Raw genomic sequence first — 24,690 nt, forward strand, 5'->3', positions numbered from 1 at the left:
ATCTAATTAGTTCCCTTATTCATTTCGAGTCCAGATTACTTTTTGTGTCATTATTTACTTCATGTTTTGTCGAGTGGAACTTTGGAGCACAAGTGCTTTTCTATCGCAGTTAATCACAAGACGAAACCCATGCGACTTCACCCATCCCTTCTGCCATACTGTGTTGCAGGTAATAATTGTTTCATTTCGTTTTTATTGAACAATATTTAGTTTCTTGTGTCGTGTTTCATTTGCCCGTGAGTGTCCGTGGCGGGTTGAACTGCGCGCCAGCCATTACTAGCGCACCGTGTGTTCTGCCGAGTCTCCACCCATGATGCGTTCAGGGACATCTTGTAAATAACAGTGAACTTGTGTTGTATTCTCTTTTTCTGTAAATAACCACTATACGATCACACGTTGTTAATTCTGTTTTGTTATCTACAATGTTTTGCATTGCAGAACAATCTCGAGGAGATTCAGGTTAATCACAAGACGAAACCCATGCGACTTCACCCATCCCTTCTGCCATACTGTGTTGCAGAAATAAAAGAAATAAAAAGACACATCCACGCGTCTCGTCTTCATTAATACGGCAGCATCGTGGAGATGAAGACAGTCACTGTTGTGACGCCCGTCACATAAAGACCAAAACTCAGTTGCATTAGTTTTGATGCAGATTTGCCACACTAAATATGGCGGATGCTCTGACGCTCGCAAAATTCGGTGTTTATATATTATATATCTATGACAGATTGTCAAAGGGTAACGTGACCAGGAAATACATGTTTTTTTTTGTATCTGGTCGGGCTGTTTTCACATTTCATGTGAGTGAACGTGGTTAGTGAAAACAGACGTTGAACATAGTTATCAAATTATTTAAGTGTGGTGTAAACGTAGCTGCCTTGCGTTACCCCCAAAATTATTTCCCAAATTTTGGGGAAACGGTACGTTATTGTACTACTATTGTATGTTTCTTAATTGATTGTTGTATTTAAAACGGCAAATTTGCATTAGGATGAAATGTCGACATTGACTAACGATAATTGTGAGCGTGTAGTTTCCCCCCCCCTGGAAGTGTCACTTGATTACCAAAGAAACGTCCCCAGCTGTCATTTTAAAAACGTAATATTTGATATCCTTTTATTAGAGAAATATGAGTTGAGCAGGAAGTCCCCTTTCCCAAGCTATGAGCGTAGATTTGAAATACGCTTTTTAACGTACCCAGCTGCTTTATTTATTTCACTGTCCTAGTCCAGAGGACAGGGAATATTTTACTTTAACTCATTTATGAGGCACACAAATAGATAGTTATACATGTAAAACATACAGATATGCTTTTACTGAGAATATCCATCGGTTATTTGATCTGGTTATCCTCACAAGGGTAATGGTGGCTTCCAAAGCTGTCTTCAGCCTGAACTGGTTCCGTGTTTCTCAGAGCACATATAGAAAAACAACAATTCACACTCACATTCACACTCTGTGACAAATTAGAGTGATCAATAAACCGGTCATGCATTTTTTGTGAACATGGGAAGAAACTGGGGTACCCAGAAAAAAAACACACAAGCACGGGGAGAACATGCTAACTCACACTGGTGCAAACCAGACGACCACCATGCCGCTCGTAGAGAGTATGATTCAGATGATTATTAAAAAGATAGATAGATAGACAGAAAGAAACTGATTGTTGCGTTGTATGTCATTGTAATTTGAAGGCTCCACTGTAAATGTATTGTAAAGCTTAATAATGTATACTGTGGTTTTTGTTTAAATAAATAAACCATGCCGCGTTAGATTTGCTCATCGAAATCACTGCAGCTCTAACCAATATCTGAACTCACATTCTCTCTTTTTCTCATAGCAACCCCATTGCAAGGGCAATACCTTTTTTTTGTTTAAAATCCTTATTGGCGCAGTCCCTTCTCCCAAAATTTTGGGAGGTTAAAAAGAAAGAGAGGCAGACAGAGAGTGAGAGAAAGATCTGTAATTATAAAGTACAGATTTTTCTTTTATATCTATTGTTTCTGTTGTGAATATGTTGACAAGCTATTGGGACTCTTATCCAATTTCCTATAATTGGTCGACAAATAATTATTTCACTACAAATGTATCTTTGTTCATCCATTTATTCCAGCAACCTAAAGTGACAGGCAAAGCAAATGCAGGTAGATACTCTTCCAGGAGATGGCAGGGGCTCCAATTAATGTGTGATTCCTTCATTATTTCAAGAGTTTACATGACATCCTTTGTTTGGCGGAGTGCTGGCAGATTAGGTGTCATTGTGCATTGGCTCTATAAATTTGAGAAACACTGGCTGAATCAGTCTCCAGTTAACCTCCCTTGCACATATTTGAACTGTGGTAGGAAACCATAGCATACAGAAAAGAAAATCACACAAGTATGGAGAGAAAATGCAAACTACGGAGTTTACATATATTACACGCATAAAATATTTTAATTCTTCTCATTGGCAGGACTTCAGATGAGCACAGACCACCAGAATGTATCAAAATCAGGCCAGAGAAAAGCCAGATGAACTGTTCATGAAGGAGGTGAGTAGATCGTGCCCAAAATAATCTCCACTTAAAGGACAACCGACGTCTCCGGACAAGTTGTGTCCATAATTTGTAAAATTGCTTCAAATGACTTCTACTGGGGGTATTTTAATAAGATTCCACCGCATATAGCTATATTTTACGTTTTAAGACTCCCGCTGAACATTCAGGAAGTCTTGTTTTTGAGTTGGTGACGAGTCCGTACGTGACGTCAGAAAAGGATCGCATCCTCTCCGTAAAAAAGACGCATTGTAGCGTCTTTCCATCACGTCAATGTATTTTGCTGTACTGTTTTTTTAAACCATGTTTTACATCCAAAAGCCACCAGCAGAGGGAGGCAAACTCCATGGAAAGAATGTATCAGAGCTGTGGAAACGAGTTGATTCATTCCTCACCGGAGCTGGTCGCCATTTTTCTGCCTCTTTTTGAGACACCCCCCCCCCTGCCCGTTTGCCTCAAAATGGCCCAAATAAATTCTTTTTGCAAACATGTATGCTTTGCTCATCAGGACTATTTGAATCATATTCATAACTGGATGTGTAACAAGAAACAGTGACGTGCGGTGAGGTTCATGGCTGGTGAGGCACTGACGTCATCAATGACGTCACGCTCGTCTCTACTTAGTATTTGAACGGTAAATGTGAAAATTCAGCGATTTTGAAAAAGATCCTAAAACGGTGAAGTTAAATGGACAAGAACAAATCACTAAATACATACATCTAACTGTTTAATTTATTTTTTCATTTGATATTTCCATGACAGCTTTCCATGATGACAGGTGAGGCACTGCCTCACCTGCCTCCACTGACTGCACGTCACTGACAAGAAAGCAGTGACGTGCGGTGAGGTTCATGGCTGGTGAGGCACTGACGTCATCATAGTCAGATTTACAAACATATGAACTCTACAGAGTAGTTTATTCACCATTTAATTGGCAACAGTTAATGTATTTTGTTTAAAATTTCATGTCAGCATTTTTTATATATACAAACTAGCATAGAAAAAAATAATTAAAAAAAACGTTTTTATCGTGTTACCTTTAGTCCATGCGCCGCTCCTTCTGAAGAAAGGCATCAATAACTTCTTTGTAGAAGCCTTCCTTATCTTTCTTCAGTTTTAAAAGTCTCTCTGTCTCAACGGAGATCACTGCCAGTGAAGAAAGTCGTCCTTGATCAGTCCGACTGTATGTTTTCAGTGCTGAGAATGACAATCTTGTCTACTTCTCCAGCAACAAATGGGGCTGCACCGATCTCCTTTTTAATGTCATTTCTAATGACATCACCAACTGCTTCAATTAAATCGTTCTGTAATCTGTTTCACAGGCTAGAAAATATAGTGGATGTCCCAAAATGACTCGCTAGCCCAGGGGTGGGCAAACTTTTTGACTCGTGGGCCGCATTGGGTTCTAAAATTTGACAGAGGGGCCGGGCCAGGAGCATTTGGAGGGAGTGTTTGGGCCGGAAATACTAAACATAAAGCATTAAAGGAAAACCGACGCCTCCGGACAAGTTATGTCCATAATTTATAAAATCACTTCAAATGACTTCGACTGAACGTATTTTACAAAGATTCCACAGCATATAGCTATAGTTTACGTTCTAAGACTTGCGCTGAATATTCACGAAGTCTTGTTTTCGAGTTGATGACGATCCCCATGTGACGTCACGTTTGGACCGCCCCTGACCGAGAAAGCGACACACAATGCATTTTGAGTACTTTGTTTGGTCTGAAAACTTCGTGTTGATCCGTGTTGATGGCGAAATTAGAAGGAAAACACATAAATAACGCGATGGTGAATCGTTGTGTGTTGCACCAAGACAACTATTTGGTATTCGCTGACACAAATTCCCAGCTGACAAATCAGCCCATTTCCAACGGAGCACTGGCGCAATCTTCTGCATTTTCTGGGTGCTACATTGCTGTCATTGACGGCTCGAATTGATATGGGAGGACTCCTTGAATCAATTGCAAACATTTATGCTTTCCTCTTCAGAACTATTTGAATCATATTCATAACTGGATGAGTAACAAGAAAGCATCTTCTCCGAATCTGAAGCCATTGTTTTGATTCTCGATTTTGATGGGATACCCCATCCCTCTTCTATTGCTGCTGTGGACTGCAAATTTCCCCATTGCGGGACGAATAAAGGTATTCTGATTCTGATTCTGATTCTGAGCAAGGCAAGACGTCTTGGCGTGACGTCACGAACAATGGGGTGGGACATTCTGAAACTGGTCATTTCCGGATTCATTTTGAAGTCATTTTTATTGGTGTTTTTCATTTAACTAAAAATATCAGCCTGCCTGTTTTGGGTATTTTAGATGCTATAAAATGTTTTTCTGATGTCAGTGGGAAACAAAAAAAAAATGGTGCCGGTTGTCCTTTAAATGTAGTGTGTACACCTCATAGCACAGTAAGAACCCAATTTATTAAATGTCTTTCAAATGTGAAAAATATCCCTGATCAGTTAATAAATTTGTCTCAAGGAATATGGCGTTTACATACTATTTCACAGATACTTGGAGGAGGAAATGGAAATAGATTAAAATAACATTGCACCGTGATTTATCAAGATTGCGTCTGTTTTTAATAAGTTTCAATCGAAGGTGCAAAGTTAAAGAAATCAACATTTATTGAAAAATGGAATCACTTTCAACATTCAAAACATATGATTCCACAACGAAATATTCAAACTCAATAATACCTACTTGTGTTAAATTCCGCCAAATCATAGATGGGTTGTCCTGACCGCGCGCTCAACAAACTCCTCTCAGACGCCCTCGCCTTCACGCGCAAACAATACACGTGTACCGTCGCCGAGCACACAAACATAGGCTACCAGCAGTGAAATTTGCATACTCGGCACGGCAGCCAATCAGAAGCCTGCTTCTTTCTTCCGGACTTTCGCAAGCGTTATAAAGTCGTGCAATTGCATATCATTTTCCAAAATAGATGCACAGAACCTCAGCCCAGAAGAAAGATTCAAAAGAAGCTAACAACATATGTGACGCTACAAAACGTAAATTTACATTAAACCGTGACTGTAAAGTGTACGTGAGACTAATGAAAGGGGCTTAGTGGCTCGTAGGAAGCAATGCAAACGTTGCATTGTGCACCCCAATGACAATCGACTACTGCAGCAAAATCTACCCATGCACATTTACCGCAAATTAAGCAAGGTAGCATTTGTAGTAGGTACATTCATGATTTCAAAAAAAACTATAAACTTTGTGACAATGTTTTTAAATGTGGGTAGTTGACTCATTGTGCTTCAAGTTGTGAAAAATGGGGCAGGCAACCTTTCAGTTATCTACCCTGTTTTCTGCTAACTTTTTGTCATGAGTTTCAGACACTGTTTTTACTATAATTTGGGCAGGTTCGGCGGGCCGGATTAAAAAGCCTAACGGGCCCATGCCTGCGCTAGCCTGTCATCTTTCTGAGCGAAAGCATGTAATAGTTCAACATAGTTGCCACGATGAGCAGAGCCCTTACTTTCATCATTTCCACGAAATGCCAGCTGTTGTTTGGCAAGGAAGCAGGTGGCATTGATGAGATCTTTTAAAATCTCACGGTTCTCCTTTACCTTAGCATTGTGGATTCTGATGTTGAGTCTTCGCTCATTTTTGATGAGGCTCCGTTGTAAAATTTTCAGGTCACAATATCCCATTAGAGTCCAGACATTGTCACAAATTGAGAACAGAAGGCAGGAAAAGCAGAAAAGGCGGCTTCTTGCTGGACATCAACACAGCCAGCCTTTTCGTGTGTACCAGTCCGCCTGAAAAGAGCGATTATTGTGTCCCGTTGTCTTAAGCAAACGTTTTAGCTTCGGTGTTGGTCTTCCTTTAATTATTACCTCCTGCTTCGATTGAAAGTCCAGTTTAGAAAATTCTTTCAATTTAGATATGTAATCCTCCATTCTGAAAGTGAGGCCAAGCAACACGAAAAAAATGACTGCAGGGTTGCACTTTACTTGCTAACTGTTTACTGTAGCTTTCTGTCTCTAATTCTATTATTCTGCAGACGTGGAGTAAGAAGTATCTCTAGAATCACAAGCGCCCCCTGCCTGTCATGAGGCGGGCGAACTGTGTGCCTCACCTGCGCACAGCGTTTTGATAAAAATAAAACAAAATAAACACTGGAGTACAGTGTTTATAATGTACAATGACTCTACATTATATACACCAGCTAAACTGTAGAAATTTAGTTCATATACTAAACGTGTTTGAACGCTTTAATAGCGATATGCAGAAGGACAGCAATGCGGTCTCACTACAGAGCAAGCCAGCACAGTAAGCATAGTGGTTGCGCAATCCATAGTGAGGATCAGTCGGCTGGTGCCTCACTGCTCGTCTCTACTTAGTATTTGAACGGTAAATGTGAAAATTCAGCGATTTAGAAAAAAATCCTAAAACGGTGAAGTTAAATGGACAAGAACTTTAAAGTACAAATCACTAAATACATATACAGTAAAGTCTCGTTATATCGATATCGGATATATCGATAGTCCCGGTTATATCGATACTATTTCTATGCACGTACAGAGAAAATTACATGCAAACAGGGTCGGATATATCGATAGTCCCGGTTATATCGATATTTTTTCGGACTCCCTTGAATATCGATATAACGAGACTTTGCTGTAACTGTTTAATTTATTTTTTCATTTGATATTTCCATGATGACAGGTGAGGCACTGCCTCCCCTGCCTCCACTGACTGCACGTCACTGCAAGAAAGCATATTTTCCGAATCTGAAGCAATTGTTTTGATTCACAAGCAATGCAAGACGTCTTGGTGTGACGTCACGAAAGGGGGGCGGGACTTTCTGAAAATGCCCAATTCGCAGCTCATTTTTTTGCAGATTTTGGACTTTAAGTCATTTTTATTGGTGTTTTGCATTTGACTAAAAATATCATACTGCACGTTTTGGGTATTTTAGATGCAATAAAACATGTTTCTGGTGTCAGTTAAAAAACAAAAAAGTGACGTCGGTTGTCCTTTAAATTGCATACGGAATCACTGTGTTCAATGAACAAAACCGGAAATAGTGAAGTTTACACACAAAAACCAACTAAACAAATGAAAAATGTTGCTCTGAAAGTTTACTGCAAATGAATGTGACTTGCTTCCATTTCCCACCATCATACTGTAGCAATCAAGTTGTGAGGGAATTTGCACCTGTATTTCATTCAAATTCACATTTGGAAGTTGCCTGACTGCATGTGGTTGTTCTTTTTATGCCGGGCAATTTATTCCAAGAAGTGCTTTTTGAGATCAAGGAAATCTGCATTGTGTCACTTGAACCGTGCAGTGTAAATCCATCCTCATTCAAATGTCTGAGGTTTGACCCTGCTTTTGTGAATGTGTGGTGCAGTTAATTTTGGATCTCTTAAAACATATAGGAGTAATTATGCTGTACAGCCCCACTGTTACTTTGTATGCCTGAAAGCAGGTGCGACGTCAATGCAATTCTTCCAAGGACGGATCAGATCAATTACTGAGGATTTATTTTGTTGATAAAATTGTATGATTTTTTATCAGTAAAATAAAATACCACAGTAGCCTATCAAACATACTAACTTAAATTTACTAACCAGATTTTGTTTTCTTGAATTCTAAATACAAAGATATCCCTCACACTGATTTGACCATGGTTACTTTTCAGTCTATTTCAGATGACTCAGGGGATTTACGTGACAAGCAGTCGTCTTCAAAAAGTAGTCATCAATCCCAGAAAGGTAATGTGCCAACATGAAAGGGAGAAAATATAGTCGTGAAATGGGAACTATTAAAGCAATTTAGCACCAAACAAGTAACTGATATTACTGTGTTCATGTCAATATGTATCAATTCTCTTCATGGCTCTTTTTCTTCTTAAGCAGATATGCAGCGCTAATGATTATCATGACATCATGAAGCAATCAAATGTCACACGCATTCAAAAATGCTCACATTTCACAGCTGGCCATGCTCAACATGACGCAGCTTCAAGTTTTCCATTTATTATGATTCATTCTCATTTTGCTCAAGTGGGCTCAAATATCACAGTTGCTCATTGGATTCTCTCTGGATCAATGTGTGCCTCATTTGAGATTAGTTGGCTATTCCTACACTACATATTATCTCCTGGAGTCCTGACCAATGTCCTCCTATGCTGATATTGTCACCGATGTTCATATTTGCTAGCCATAAAGGGATTTGTATGGTATGCTGGCATTATTAATGCACTGTTTCACCCCTTACTCTTCCTCATGGTCCTGAGAGCCTCCTTATAGTCAAGGGTTATCTCCCGGATCTGTACACAACTACCATTCTATACTGATTTAGACTTATGATTACTTTGAATAGCTCTTTTCACTGCTTTGTGTGTCTGTGTGTAGAGTTGTGGCTCCCTATAAGCACAATACACAAAGTGTATGTGGGATCCTTCATCTGGTCCAATATACACTTGTCTTGTCACTCAAATCTCATCCATCATCAACATTATGAAGCAGTTCAACGGAATATTCAGTAAAATTTATGAACATACCGTTTATCGTCTTCTTATTTCTGACAGGTGCAAGCTCAAGTGAGGGATTGGACACTTTGATGGAAGAAGAGGAAAAGGCCAAGTTCTTTGGAGAACTTGAAGCACGGGCTTCATCTCATCAAGATTATTGTCAGTTGAACAAAGAGATCGACATTCCAGGTTATACGACGGGTATTTACTGCAGGTAGGTAAATAGTGGTATTTGTATTGTTGTATTTTACATTTGCTGTCAGTTAAAATCAAATTAGGAAACTAAATATCTGTGGAAACTGAATCTTAACCCTTTTAAGGACAGCGTTTACTACAGTGGACAATTTACTGTGTTATTAAGTTACAAGGTGCACGAAAGGGTAAACATGGATCCGCCCTATCCATCTACACAGTTAGTAAAAATAATTTCAACAGTGAAACTGACGATAAGCATTGAATAATAATAATAATAATAATAATAATAATAATAATAATAATAATAATAATAATAATAATAATAATACATTTAATTTACAAGCGCCTTTCAAAGCACCCAAGGACATTTAACAATTAAAAGAACAATAAACACCAGAACAATAAATAAAGAGCTGATTTAACTAAACTGTGAATGCATTTATAAACAAATTGGTTTTGAGGTGGCATTGGAAGGTGGGAAGAGAGTCTATATTTCGAATGTTGGGTGGAAGTGAGTTCGAGACGTTCGGAGCAGAGCGGCTGAAAGCTCTGCAGCCCATCGTGGTGAGACAGGCAGAAGGGACACAGGTGTGGAGGGAGGATGAGGATCTGAGGGACCGGGAGGGAACGGAAATTTGAAGGTCAGACAGATGGGGGGGGGGGGGGGGGGGTGCAAGGTTATGGATTGCTTTAAATGTATATTGAAGTACCTGTATTTTTAATTTGATTTTGAGTTTGACAGAGAGTCAGTGGAGGTGCTGTAGGACGGGGGTGACGTGGTGAAAGGAGTTTTTTTTTTGTGATGATCCGGGCTGAGGAATTCTGGACTAGTTGGAGTTTATGGAGAAATTTTTAATGGACACCGAAAAGAAGTGAGTTGCCATAGTCGATACGGGAGGAGACGAGACTGTGGACAAGGACAGCAGTGGTGTGAGGGGGGAGAGAGTAATGGAGACGATCGATATTGTGTAGGTGGAAATATGCGGACCGAGTTATGTATTTATATGGGAGTGGAAAGATCGTAAGCTATCGATGATGACACCCAGGCTCTTGAGCTGAAGGTAGGGGGACACAGATGAACTGTCAATAGTGAGAAACTGTTGGCTTTGTGTCAGGTGGATTTTGTACCGACAAGGAGAAGTTCATTTTTATCACTGTTAAGTTTGAGGAAGTTATGGGAAAACCAGGATTCAATTTCTGAGAGGCAGTGTGAAAGGGATAAAGGTGGAAAAGAGGTGTCAGGTTTGCTGAGAGGTAGAGTTGGGTGTCATTCGCGAAGCAGTGAAAGTGTCTTCCAAAATTACCAATATTAAATTGCCAAGGGGAAGAAGGTAGATAATAAAGAGAAGGGGCCCCAGGACAGAGCCTTGGGGCACACCAGAAGACACAGGGGAGGACCGTGAAATGAAGGAGTTGATTTGGATGAACTGTGAGTGGCCAGAGAGATAGGAGTGAAACCAGCAAAGTGGGGTGTGAGTGATACCTAAAGTGGAAAGTCTGTTGAGCAGGATGGGGTGAGAAAGGGTGTCAAAAGCTGCGGGCAGGTCGAGGAGGATGAGAATAGAGAATAATTCGGAGTCTGCTGCCATAAGAAGATTGTTAGTGATTTTTATGAAGGCCGATTCTGTACTGGACGGAAACCAGACTGGAATGAACACATCATCTCCTCTGGTGTGCTTTGCATCACACAAAGAGAATGAAAATTATACCTTTTACAGCGCACATCTTCACCAAGGTTGTAGTGTGAAAAGCCTGCTCTGCTTGTTCATATGTTGGTGAGGTAACAGACTACTTCCTGGTTCAGGCGGGACATGATGAACAGATGTGTGCTGCAACGGCTATTATGGATGCCATAAATGGCTCCACCAATGACTTACGGGCCCAAATTATTAAAATATCCAGTAAACACACCGAAAATGTTCAGAAGTTTTCTATATATTTAATTAATTTATGAAAATTAAGCGTTATAATACGTACTATTTTCATAATACACACCCACCACGGCCGGTCCATCAAGCACACGACCTTCGGATTTGGCGAAAGTGATCTTCGGCAGAAGCACGACCGAACAGCGCGGCGCTACTTTCATACCCCTTCTCATTGAATGCACATGTCGATCGCCTACTTGGAGCTTTTTGCTGATAATTTTACTATTATGGGACCGGAAAATAAACACCACAGGCTCGTGTTCAGCCTCAGTTCAAATGTGGTGCGTTACTATGAATAAATTGAAGAAACTACCAGCCGTACACGTCTGCTCTGTTTATTTGTCATCCAAGACTTGAGGTGCGTTCAGGTTCGAGAATAGCGCATGACTTCTTATGACTCTAGGCTGTTTGGAAAGCATTGTCTAACTGAATGAGCGGTGACAAACACTTCCCAACGTTTTTGTGTTGCTACACTTGAACGCACCCTTCTGTCAAGTTGCGATAGATGTGATTGTGATTGGCTAAACGGTAGAGTCATGTGTCATGGTAAGCCAATCAGAGCTAGTGTTTTCACACACACCGGAACAGTGTGTCAATAGTCACGCTAAATTGTCACGTGCGAGTTGACAGCTCGGACGTGGCCGACGTTCGCGACACTTCATTTCATTGTCGTTCTGCAATTTCATTTCATTTCAACGAGTCACTGTCACCTCACCAGTGACATAATTACGACGGAAGTGCATCGCTACGTCTTGTGCTCCAAATGTTTGCTTATGCTCCAAGTGTTTGCTTTGCACGAGGTGATTGTTAGACGCGAGTGTGCCATTTTATTCGCCCCGCCCGCCTTCTTTTGTCGCGTTTTATTCCGCGTCCGTGGAATCATCGGACTCGAGCCTTTTGTTGTCATAAAATCTCTGCCAGCACCTACGGGACTCGAAATGAATGCAGATGGCATCGAGGAGCTTGTTGCTGACCATAATGAGGTCATCAACACAGAGAATTTGATTTGCCTTCAAGAGGACAAGCAGAAGCAGGCCATTCAACAGTTGATGTGCAGGCTTTTATTGAACAGTTCCATTCAGAAAAGGCTATAAGAATCATCAACATGATGAATGATAATGTGATGCCTCAGTTTCGTAAGACCTTACAAGTCAGAAAGTAACAGGTGTCAATTAAGAGCCATCAATGACCATCACAAATGTAAATAAAGTGACTTTTATACAGTGCAGTGTATTTCTTTCATTACAATACAATAGCACGTTTGTTATATATAGGATAAGGTAGGTTGTGTGTAGTTTTAAGGCTTATTTAGTTGAAAAGTATATTTTATGGAAACCCGGGAACGGATTATTCCCATAATGGTTTCCTATGGGAATACACACTTTTCGCCTTACACACTCTGTCTGGGAACCAATTAAGTTCGTAAGTTGAGGTCTCACTGTGTGTGTGTGTGTGTGTGTGTGTGTGTGTGTGTGTGTGTGTGTGTGTGTGTATATATATATATATATATATATATATATATATATATATATATATATAAAACTTCTGAACATTTTCGGTTCGGTCTTTACGTTTGTTATTTCCAGCTAAAAGATCACCATTTACCAAATCAGATTGAAATCCATAATTTATGCCACATTATGAGTAATATAGGATATTACTGTACATTGTTATGAGAATGGGTATCGTCTCGACAGGATCCCTGAGGATTCACCTCATCTGAATGATGACTATCAAATCAAGATTGGAGGTTCTCCATGTAAGATGGGTGCAATTATTTGGTTGCTTGTATGTCTGTCTCGTGCTTCCATCTAATCTTTCCTATCTCCTACCTCGGCGTTCATAGGTTTGACACAGTGCAATAAGCATTTTGAAGATGAGGATGTTGCAGTAGAGGTTTGTTTTTTTTTATCTGATGCAATTTGACCTCATATGAAGCCCAGTTGGGTTGTTGGACCGCATACTGGCATTTTAGCTGGTCTGCCTATGAACCCAACGAACCCTCTTTTGTTAAGGTGGCGTTTGGAGGATTGCTTGTCTGACTTCCACTATCAAGCATATTACAGTATTTGTTTTTCATCAAATGAAACATGTTAATTCTTTGGCCTTTTTTTCCCAGATGTTCACATTGTCACCAGTTATTTCAAAAGGTATGGCAAAGGAAAGATACATTGCCTCAGGTACAGAGCTGTACCTGAGGCAAAACATATTTTACTCAGGTACAGAAAATACAACTACTCGATACAATTAAATAGAAAACTTATATCAACGACTTAAAAACTTATATCACATTGGACGAAATGAAAACTATTTCCTGTTGTTGGTTTGCACCCTGAAACAGTTGTTCACCATGTGGTTTTTACAACCACCAGCACTTCCGCCCTGTATTGTTCATTGAACATATTTGAAATTTTACTTTAAACTCTTAGCCACGGATATTATTCCGAGAGGTTTGATACCATCTATCCGCCATTACTGTTGCCAGTCCAGCGTTAGCACCTAGCAGTCAGAGAAAGCTCTCGGATAACTTTTGAAAGGCGGATTAATGAACGCAAATGACTGAATCTGCAGACACTTCGTCTCTGAAACCAAAAATGGCATTTGAAAGTCCCATCTGTAAAAGTTAATTGCTTGACTGAATTTATATGAACATAATGACAAAACATGTTAAAAAAATGCAGTACTGGTTATTGATTGACTCAAAGATTGGGGACAGTCTTTTCTCAAGTCTTATTCATGTCACTAGAGATTAAAATAGTATGTTTGTTAGCAAGGTTTAAATCTAAATCCAAAATCTCCATTATCGAAACATGTAAACCAATTGTTTGATCATCATTAAGTGCGAAGATGTTTTCCTGTCTCTGGCATTTTTAACTAAGCAAAAAAAAAGGTATTTTTATCCAAATGCCCGAGTCCTCAGGATTTATTTCCAAATATTTTACTTTAATTTTCATTCAAACGTTTAAACACTGATCTCAATATTGTTGATGTGTTGAATATAACAGTTATGGTTGATATTATCAATTACTGTATATATCAATGTCTTCATCTGTTTGTCATTGGTTTTCGTTTCACTAAATAATTCAGATAAACATTCTGAAGGACAATTGGAGGGCACAATGAAAGAAGTACCAGAGGTACCAGGATCTCAGGAAATGGGTAATACACAACATTCGTAATTTGCCCTCTAAACTGAAGCGGACCACTTTTTTTGTCCAGTTCCATAATTATTTTTCCGATTGGACCACAATTCAAAAGCAACATCTGATTTTCATTGATAATTTCCAGTTATTTCAGTTCACCGCGATGAGATTCTCTTTTTGGACGTGTTCATATAAGATAAAAATTAAAAAATTAAAACTAAACAAAATCTTATGAAACATTTTATTATAAATATCTCAACAATGGGAATAACTTAACACACATTTGCTTTTTTTGCAGACCATTTGTACGTACAGAGTGCAGGGTCAGAAATGGACGCTCTTCACAATGCCTACCAACAGATTAATACTGTAGAGGATTCCAATGACCTTAAACTGCATCGGCTGTCCCTGGAATGGAACGAGAACAACGCTAACCCAATTGCTTTGTCCTCCAAACGTCAGCAAGACGCAAAGTCACCTGAATGTGCCTCTACCAATGAGTCTGGTATTGTATTATGAACCATACTTGGCCTGACAGAAAAATAATGATGAAATAGTTGCATATCAGATAGATGAAAAATGGTCTTAATCCTAAAGAACATACGACACCCACAATTGGCTGGCAAACAACTGACGATGTATCCCATTTACTGCCCGAAGTCAGCGAGGATAGGCTCAGGCTACCCTTGTAAGGATAAGAAAATTTGAAAATGGATGGAGCTGTAGTTCACTGTCCAAGTGTTGTTGGTGCTATTTTTATTCAGTAAAAAAACACCTTTTTTCAGGGAGTCGAACTGGTAAATGGCATTGCAGTTCATTTCAACTGGTAAAATGAGTTTCACATACTCATTAAAGGACAACCGACGTCACTTTTTTGTTTCCTAACTGACATCAGAAAAACGTTTTATAGCATCTAAAATACCCAAAACACGCACTATGATATTTTTAGTCAAATGCCAATAAAATGACTTATGACCAATAAAAATGACTTAAAGTGTCTAAAAAGCACTACTTCAATTTGAAACCGGAAGTGGCCAGTTTCAGAAGGTCCCGCCCCCATGTTCATGGTGTCACGGCAAGACGTCTTGCCTTGCTCGAGAATCTAAACAATGGCTTCAGATTCGGAGAATATGCTTTCTTGTTACTCATCCAGTTATGAATATGATTCAAATAGTTCTGAAGAAGAAAGCATACATGTTTGCAATTGATTAAAGAATTTATTCCGTGTCATTTTGAGGCATCAGGCGTGGGAAATGTCTCACCCAAAAAGGCAGGACATGGCGACAAAGCCGTAAGGAATTAATCAGCTTTGTCACCCTCTTCTGCCTCTTTGTGGTCCTACACGATGTTTTCAGACCAAAGTACAGCAAAATACATTGACGTGATGGAAGGACTGCTACAATGTGTCCTTTTTTCAGTCAGGGGCGTTCCTTCAGTGACGTAACATACGGACTCGTCACCAACTCAAAAACAAGACTTCCGGAATATTCAGCGTGAGTCTTAAAACGTAAAATATAGCTGTATGCGGTGGAATCTTTGTAAAATACGCTCAGTTGAAGTCATTTGAAGACATTTTACAAATTATGGACACAAGTTGTCCGGAGACGTCAGTTGTCCTTTAACAGAGTTACTAGCTTTTTCAGACACAATATGAAACGCGTAAATGAAGGTACCCCTGTATTCTATACTAGAGCAAATCAATGCATTTTGAATTAGCAAAAACGTGTTTTCACTAGCTAGAAAACATGATATTAATTTCAAATAATCTCAAAGTTCAGCATGTAGACTTCAGCCTGATTTAAACTGAAGTACCATGATGTATATTTATTATCATTCTAGAATTACCCACTGCTGAAGAATTGATGCGGCCCATTCGCCCAGTCAGGTTAGTGATACAAAATGTTCTCAGTGATGTTTATAGTCATGAACATGTCATGAAGACAAATAAATACTGACTTGAACATTTTTCTCACCTGTTTATCCAGAAGACGATTATAAATGAAAATATGTTTATTAAATTGAGTGTATTTCCACTTTTGGGATATTTGGTTCAATGAGTAAGACATGTTGTACTAGTTGTGAGAAGCTATTAGCTACACCTCAACCATACATCCTCAACCACAGCATACTTTGTTGTAATGCTAAACTCACTCACTGCCAGATGTGCAAAAATGTGTCCTCTCCACTGCCAATGTTTTTGTCATTTTTATTCAAATTCAAGGACCCACAGAATATTGAGTTTTAGGAAAACATCAACATTCGATGCAGCGTAGGAAACCTTAGACTCTCTTCATCAGAAAAAAAAGAGTTACTTCCTAAATTATATGGGTCTGGAATATTATGAGGTGCAAATGGGGGCGACTGTAAAATAGGCTAATGCTGCCCCCTTGTGGAACATCACCAGTAGTCTGACCAGTGCTTTATCGGCACCCCCCGCAAGAAAAACCAAAACCTGAAAAAATTCGGGAATGGCGCTCCACGTCATATTTTCAATTCCCGAATAATTTGAGAATGGGAGTTGAGTAAATTGCGGCATGACTACGTTGTGTACTTTGTATATGTATCATATGTTTTGATATACATGTATGTGTATGTATCATGTGTATGTATCATGTTTGACCTTGGTGAATATAATCTTCTCTTTGTCACACTGCATGATCATAGTGAACCTGACAAGGAGGAGCTTTTCTGTCCATTGGACAGAACCTTTCCAGTTTTTACCAAAAATGAAGAACACCATGAACAACCAACAAAGGTCGAGTCCATCAAGTTGAACAGACTGAAGACATCGGAAAGCAACTCTCCATCCATCCACCCAGAACATTCTCACTTGGGCTTGACACGACGCATCAGAGAAGAAGTCGAGAGACTGATGCAAGAACAGAACGTTTGTGCTCTTTCCACATCCTCTAAGCTTGTCAAACAAAAGAAAGAAACGGTGAGATCAATTTTAAATTCTTCATAGTGTTGAAAATGTTATTTGAAAACTGTTGATCTGCAATTGCATTTAGAGTTATGTACAGCGACCCCACATGTTCATGTTTCAACACTCACAGTTTCACCGAGTCACATTTTTATCCCCAATATTTCATTTTTTTCAAACATTGATTTAACACTTTGCAAGGGCAATACCTGTTTTTGTGTAAAATGCTCATTGGCGCAGTCTGTTATTCCAACATTTTGGGAGGTTAACGAGAGAGAGAGAGAGAGAGAGAGAGAGAGAGAGAGAGAGAGAGAGAGAGAGAGAGAGAGAGAGAGAGAGAGAGAGAGAGAGAGACTGATTGTGGAGTCGTATGTATGTCATTGTAATTTGAAGGCTCTGCTGTAAATGTATTGTAATGCTTAATACTGTATAGCTTTTGTATAAATAAATAAACCTGACCGCGTTAGATTTGCTCATCAAATTTACTGCAGTTATAACTCACATTCTCTCTATTTTCTCATAGCAACCCCATCGCTGTACTAATAATCCTCCTCCATCACCATTAGTAAGGAAGCCTTTTGTAGCAACGCCAACAGTCCAGAAAGTTGAGGCTAAAAGACTTACAAGAGTGACTAAACCTGCTGCTGTCACCCAATCTTCTGTTTCCCAAGCAACAAAACCCAGCCTCAAAACTGTGGAAAACAAAGAAAATGGCGGCAATGACACAGGTTAATTCTGATGTTTCCACACAAAAACTTAAATATTCAATTCTATGCTAAACACACTCTCAATCTGATGTGCCCATAGATGCTATATGTAAATGCATTCAACTCATTCAACATGTTTTTAATGATCTTGCCGTGCTCTTGGTTAACATTGGACTCATTCATTTTAATGTTTATTTATGCAGTACTTTATTTCTCTCTCTTTTTTGGTGGACCCAGGTCTGAAAATGAGCAATGATCTTGTGGTCTCTGTCCAGTCATTACTGAATGTCCTTCAACACCAAATAACAACAAAAAGTTGTCAGGAAATAACAGATGTATGTATGACTTTACCCCACTCTCTTTGTCATATTCAGGAAATGTTACAATCTGCTTATTCTTATGAGCCTGCCTTGTATCAAAAAGTTGATTCACTGGCATACTCCTGAATTCTCATCATCTTGATGTCTCATCATGCTTGTGCTTTGTTAAAGAGCTATATAAATCAACATGCATTGTATTCTAAATGATTCATAGTGGGCCTGTTTATCAGTACACACTTTCCATAGACGTACTAAGTTCATCCTGTCTACTTGATATCTAATTTAAAGCAGATTCTTTACTTACAGACAGTGTAGGTGTTCAAATACCTGACATGTTTCGGCGTCTACTTCCGCCTTCGTCAGAGTGTCACGGATGTTATTGTGACGCGCCATTTTCAGCTGGTGTTGTTATGAGGGCGTGACCTACCTGTCAGATCTGACAGGCAAGCCACGCCCCCCGCTGTCCGCTCATCCCTCGCTCGTTTTCTTCATCCGCACCGAAGAAAACAAACATCAGCGCTGGATCAGGGAGGCCATTGAAATCCGGAAGCGAGGACCAAGGACCATCAACAGGGATGAGGGAGCTTACATGCTCTCTACTACCTGGAGCAGTATCCTGGAGGGACGAGCGGACAGCGGGGGGCGTGGCTTGCCTGTCAGGTCTGACAGGTAGGTCACGCCCTCATAGCAACACCAGCTGATAATGGCGTGTCACAATAACATCCGTGACACTCTGACGAAGGCGGAAGTAGACGCCGAAACATGTCAGGTATTTGAACACCTATACTGTCTGTAAGTAAAGAATCTGCTTTAAATCACTTTCCATAGAATTATTACAAAATCAGGATTGAAATGAATTCCCAGGTAGCATAGGACTAGTTAAATCAGTTTAACCCATCTTTGCATTCTGCCATTCCTCAATATTTTTCTTTAATTTCCAAAGGGCAATTCTCATCTGGAGGAGCTAAGAGGCGAGCTCACCCAGAAGGACAAAGAACTGCAAATAATGAAGCAGCAAAAAGAGGAGCTGCAACAGCGCAACTATGTTCTTCAAAGCAAGGTTGATAAACATGCACTAAAGTAACCAATGTATCAGAGGCATCAGAAATTGGGTATAAATCAGGGTTTTGGTTTTGTTTCACACAAATGGCTCCTTATGTGGTTCTTCTAATATGTTCCCACTTTACACTCTTAGTATGCGCTGTTGAGGTCTGTCGTAATCGCTTCCTCTTTTTAGGAAGAGCATCAAGCAAGGCATGACAGTAGTTTAACTAATTGGTGTTAACAACATTCATTTGCATCTTTGTGTTGCGCAGAGAGCGAAAAGGGCAGGCTCTTGTTTTGTTCTTCAATGTTGCTCCGCAATTAATGTTGTATAGATGTCTCAGGCCATTTTTTATCTGTGGTATTTTTCCCCATATTGTAGTTGCATTGTGCAGAAGAAGGCAGTAAAAAGTTTGGACTGGCAGAGAAGGCAGATCCTACGACTGAGAAAACTCTCCAACAGATTAAGAAAGAAATATGGGATCAGGAGATGATCATTCAAGGTTACCAACAGGTAAGCAATCTTCAAAGCTCCTTTTTTGAAATCTATATTTTGAATGAATTGTATGTCTAATATGCACATGAATCTTAACCATTCAAGTGATATTACACAGGAAAATGAGAAGCTGTACTTGCAGTTGAAAGCTCAGCGTTCCAAGAGTACAGCCGATGAGCAAGCCATGTTTCATGAAAACCAAAGACTTGAAAGTGAGCTGCTTTTCACAAGGTAGGTTCATTAAATGTGTGTGGCATTAGCAATGCGGCAGTGACAGTTGTTGAAAGGTGAACATTTGAAGCCCTTTTTGTTGTTGTTCAAACACTGTAAATTGTATTTTTCTCTTCATCCGTTGTGTCTGTTGCACACTAAAAGCTAGTTTTTATCATCTCATTCAGGGAGCAGCTCAGTAAATCATCATGCTCATTAGATCATCGTATTAAAGACTTATTAGGTGACCTTAATATATCTCAGGCAAGTATCACTATAAAACTCTTTTCTTCAATCTTTTGCATTTTTTTGGGAGATTCTTGGCAAATTATTAAAATGTTTCTTGTCAGTAGATGAATGAAGCCAAATTGTCGGGAGATATTCACAGACTGAGACAGGAGAACCAGGCGCTGCATATGGACATCGAACGAATCAAGAAGGAGAGAGATATTGCTAAAGCGCAGGCTATCTCCACTTCTGGTAAGATTGACAACAAAAGCGATGGGCAAAATTATAAGTCATAATATCTCATGTACCCTATTTTCCGCACTATTAGGTGCACCCAATAGCATTTAATTTTCCCAAAAGGTAATAGTGCACCTAATAATCTGTTGCGGTTTACATATGGTGTTTGGTACAATCTATATAGTCCCCATTAAATTGTTTCCCTGTTAACTCATTCACTTCCAGACACTTTTTGTCATTATCACTCAAATTGCAGAAACCACAAAATATTGAGTTTTTGGACTACATAAACATTCAATGCAGCGTGAGAAACCTTAGACTCTTCTTGCATCAGAAAAAAAATATTTCAACCTTACTTGGTCGTAGAGTTATCTTCATTGAAAATGGGGGGGAGGGGGGGGGGCTGTACAAAAGGTAAATGCTGCCCCCTCGTGGGAGGGAAAAACATTGCCAGAAATCTGACCGAAGCTTGAAACGCACCCCCCCCCCACACTTGTATTATCCCTGCGATGTTGATAGTCTTTTTTTGAGAATTTGTTGAGTCTCCACAATGTACTGCTCTTTACAATTTTCATTCTTACAATGTATTGAATAAACTACATTACTTTGTTTTCCATTTGGTAGCCTATCTTTTGGATGCACTAATTTTTGCCTGAACGTGTTAATCGGTTTGAAATAAGTAGGAATTTTGTGTTGCGAAAGGACTCTGTAATTTTTCAGAAACTCCTGCAATGTAAGGTACTGCTACCTCTCCTTTTTGTATCTTGAGAATTTTTGGTTTTATTCCCTATTCTTTCTTTCTGACATTTGTTGAATGACCACTGAGGGTACCCACAGTTAGTGAGTGCTCTCCTGATATGTTTTGACTCATTTTCTCTACCTTCAATGTTAGTTGGTATTAGTTTAGCCCTATGCTGGAGGGTTCTGATAACTCCTAGATTGTGTTGTAAAGGGTGGTTAGAGTCAAAAAGTAAGTATTGGTCAGTGTGCGTAGCCTTCCTAAAGACTTCTGTTTTTAGCGCTCTGTCCTCTTTTATAATTATTTTACAATCCAAGAAGGCTAGTTGGTTCTCTTTAATGTCCTCACGAGTAAATTTAATGTTGATGTGTACAGAGTTGAGGTGATCTGTGAAGGATTGAATTTCTTGTTTTTTAATTATGACAAAAGTATCGTCCACATATCTAAACCAGTGTATAGGTTTTGTCCCCGGGAAGGATGTGAGGGCCTGTTTCTCCATCTCTTCCACCTACAGATTAGCCACTATGGGTGAAACTGGTGCGCCCATAGCTCAACCATGAATTTGTTTATAAAAGTTCTCCCGAAATTGAAAATACATAGTATTGAGGCAGATTTCCAATAATTGGCAGATGTGATCCGCTTTAAGTTTGGTTCTTTCATGCAGAGAAACGTCCGCCAGCAGTCTCGTCCTCACCACTGAGACTGCTGCTGGGGTTGGGACAGATGTAAAGAGAGAAGTCACATCGTATGATGCCAAAGTTTCCTCAGGTTCCAATATGAGGTCTTTGATCCTCTCTACAAACCCTGTGGTGTTCTCTACGTGATATTCTGTGTTACCAACCAACGGAGCTACGATAGTTTAATTTTGGCTACATTGTATGTAGAGGAGTCAATGCTACAAACAATGGGTCTGAGGGGGAACCCTTCTTTATGTATTTTTGGCAGGCCATAGATACATGGGTATAATCTAAAATACATCTGTCTGTCTATGTTTTCCTTTCTCTAACTTTTGGAGACAGTCTATCATTTCTTTCTTGTATCTATTGGAAGGGTCCCTTTTTAGTTGCTCATAAGTGTTAGAATCACTGATTAACCTATTTATTTTGTCTTCATAATCCAATGTGTTGGGAAGCACTGTGCATCTGCCCTTGTCTGCTGGCAAAATAGTAATATTTTTGTCTTTTTGTAGAGTAGTTAACGCCTTTCTCTCTTCTAATGTTATGTTGGACGGAGGTATTTTGGCACTACTGAGAACGGCTGATATTTTAACGCGTAGATCATCTGCCTCTTCATACGAAAGTTTGTTATTTTTAATAGCCGATTCAGTAGCTGTGATGTAATCTATTGTAGGTATTGTTTTAGGAGTCACTGAGAAATTTAAACCTTTGGTTAGTACCGCCTTTTGTACCGCCTTTTCTGTCTCTGAGAGATCTCTGTCTGACAAATGTTTGATCCAATTCTCCCTTGAAATCTGCTCATTCCTAATTGTTCGCGTGTTTACCAGTAGCTGAGATTGTTTCAATAAAAGTAATTTTTGAAATTTACCCTTTTGTCTCTCTTTGGTTTTGCTGTGGTGCCTCATATATCCGGATTTAGTAAATTCACACACTTCCTGATAGATTTTGTGGGTAAGTTTAGTTTGTAATCGCTGATAATAAGTTTATTTCTGACTGTTTGTTTTTTATCTCTATGTTAAGTCTCCTAATTCGCAAATTTAGTATTTTCCTAGTATAATTGTTTCATTTTATCAGCTAAGTATCCGGGTTCCAGGGGTGCTTGCTTCAAGCATTTAGGAATTAACCGGCTCTGTCTACATCTAAGATTGACTCTGAGGTGGTTCTTTAAGTCAGCTAATTTAAAGGTGGCCTTTTCTAAGTTACGTACCAGCAGAAGGATGTCTCTCCCAAAGTTGGCAGCAATACGTATGTGTAAGCTCTCAGTCGTACAGGAGTGGTCCATCGATGAGAAGGTTTCTTCAGCCGTCATCTGTACAAATTTGAACGTTTCGGACGTTGTACAGATGACGGCTGAAGAAACCTTCTCATCGATGGACCACTCCTGTACGACTGAGAGCTTACACAGACTTAGTGAAAGAACATAGATAGTTTGAAAGGGGGGTAAAAGAAGCGATTCTCATAAAACAACTAAATCCTTCATTAAACCGGTCTGGTGGGCTGAGGTTCAATTTGGATCGTTCATACAATAGTCTGCTTAAGCAAAACAGGTTAGGCACCATTCGTAATGCTGATGAGGCGATACCGGTGGGAGTGGGGCAAATAGGCCAGTTGTTAATCAGGAATGTAGGAACAATCAGTGGGGCCACAGGGAGTGGTCCTCTGCTCCCCCCAACCTGAGAGTAGGGACCTATCATAGCTGTGTCCGGCGCCGCCATGTCCGGACATTAGGGATATATAAATAGGGCCGATACGACCAGTCAGACTTTAGTTAGCTGACGAAGCCTCTTGGATAGGAGGCGAAACGTCCGACACCTTCAAAAAGTACAGATGACGGCTGAAGAAACCTTCTCATCGATGGACCACTCCTGTAGGACTGAGACCTTACACAGACGTATTATTGACTAAATGAAGCAAGGAGACAAGCAAGACTTGTAAATACACTGTATTTAGCCCTCTCCTTTCATCTAGAACTGCTCATGTAATAAAGTGTTTGTCTTGTACTCAAACATCATAGAGTGTATGGGGAAAGTCGTTAAGATTGCACAACCGTCCATGTTTTTATGTTCCTGTTTTGTTTATTATTGTGCTTTGTGTTGACTATTATGTGAAGCGCTTTCTTACAGCTGCAGCTGTTGTGAAAGCACAATACAAATTAGGATGTATTGTATTGTATTGTGCTTGACCTTCTCTGTCTGTCTATCTGTCTATATACACATACATGGGTGGCACGAGTGTGTGTTACTTCCGGGTTAAGTGAACGCTGGTGCGAATGGCTGTTGCTGCTCACCCGCAGAAAAAAAAATATTTTCCCATGACTGAACAGTGTTCTTGACAGTTTTGAAAGGCGCTTAGACATAAAATGTATTATTACCATTCGGTTTGTGTGCCTTTTTGTTGAATCAATTATTTTCAACGTTTTTGTCTTTTTATTCTTTTGTAATTCCATTTGTATTTATGTTTCCTGACTGTTTTTTTTACCAGTTCTCATGGCTTTGTCACAGCCGCAGCTCAAGATAAATAAAGCTGTATTGAATTGTATTACATTTAGCGTCGCTCTATCGAGTAGACCAAAGTACAATTGCAGGCACTATTGTAACTTCTCTTCTGTGTGCCTTATAATAAAAATAATAATAATACATTTTATCTATAAGCACCTTTCAAAGCTCCCAAGGACAGTGCACCCTTTATAAATGGAAAAAAAAATCACAGTGTGCCTTATTATATGAAGCGCCTTCAGAGTGCAGAAAATATATTACAATAGTTGGTTTATTTTTCTAATCCGTTTTTCTCTTTTGAAACATCCATAA

General features: G+C 39.5%; 1 protein-coding gene and 1 long non-coding RNA gene across 5 annotated transcripts in view; one reads left to right on the forward strand and one right to left on the reverse strand.

The window, feature by feature from the left end:
• Window positions 1-754: 754 nt before the first annotated feature.
• cep162 (centrosomal protein 162) overlaps window positions 755-24,690 on the forward strand; it is a 34,277-nt gene continuing 10,341 nt past the window's right edge. For 2 of the 4 annotated variants that reach the window (XR_016115184.1, XM_088997833.1), the window contains exons 1-18: window positions 786-923; window positions 2,457-2,534; window positions 8,203-8,275; window positions 9,094-9,250; window positions 12,857-12,918; window positions 13,006-13,055; window positions 13,279-13,378; window positions 14,247-14,318; window positions 14,601-14,807; window positions 16,142-16,187; window positions 16,967-17,240; window positions 17,749-17,953; window positions 18,170-18,267; window positions 19,196-19,312; window positions 19,679-19,810; window positions 19,911-20,023; window positions 20,191-20,266; window positions 20,356-20,482. Coding sequence is in view for 3 of the 4 variants with exons in the window: in XM_088997833.1 (XP_088853959.1) it covers window positions 2,484-2,534; window positions 8,203-8,275; window positions 9,094-9,250; window positions 12,857-12,918; window positions 13,006-13,055; window positions 13,279-13,378; window positions 14,247-14,318; window positions 14,601-14,807; window positions 16,142-16,187; window positions 16,967-17,240; window positions 17,749-17,953; window positions 18,170-18,267; window positions 19,196-19,312; window positions 19,679-19,810; window positions 19,911-20,023; window positions 20,191-20,266; window positions 20,356-20,482 (1,960 nt within the window). In the remaining variant the exon portion in view is untranslated. Of the gene's footprint in view, window positions 924-2,456; window positions 2,535-8,202; window positions 8,276-9,093; window positions 9,251-12,856; window positions 12,919-13,005; window positions 13,056-13,278; window positions 13,379-14,246; window positions 14,319-14,600; window positions 14,808-16,141; window positions 16,188-16,966; window positions 17,241-17,748; window positions 17,954-18,169; window positions 18,268-19,195; window positions 19,313-19,678; window positions 19,811-19,910; window positions 20,024-20,190; window positions 20,267-20,355; window positions 20,483-24,690 lie in introns of all 4 variants that reach the window. The other 2 variants (XM_088997834.1, XM_088997835.1) reach the window with 2 other exon arrangements.
• On the reverse strand, window positions 17,077-19,000 carry LOC148896634 (uncharacterized). The gene is made up of 3 exons (XR_016115186.1): window positions 18,580-19,000; window positions 17,850-17,917; window positions 17,077-17,216 (listed from the first exon to the last, which is right to left on the reverse strand). It is a non-coding gene; the product is annotated as an uncharacterized LOC148896634 (long non-coding RNA).

Source organism: Hippocampus bargibanti, linkage group LG06, assembly GCF_051943395.1.
Source record: "Hippocampus bargibanti isolate YZ-2025 linkage group LG06, ASM5194339v1, whole genome shotgun sequence".
In the NCBI taxonomy this organism is placed as follows: domain Eukaryota; kingdom Metazoa; phylum Chordata; class Actinopteri; order Syngnathiformes; family Syngnathidae; genus Hippocampus; species Hippocampus bargibanti.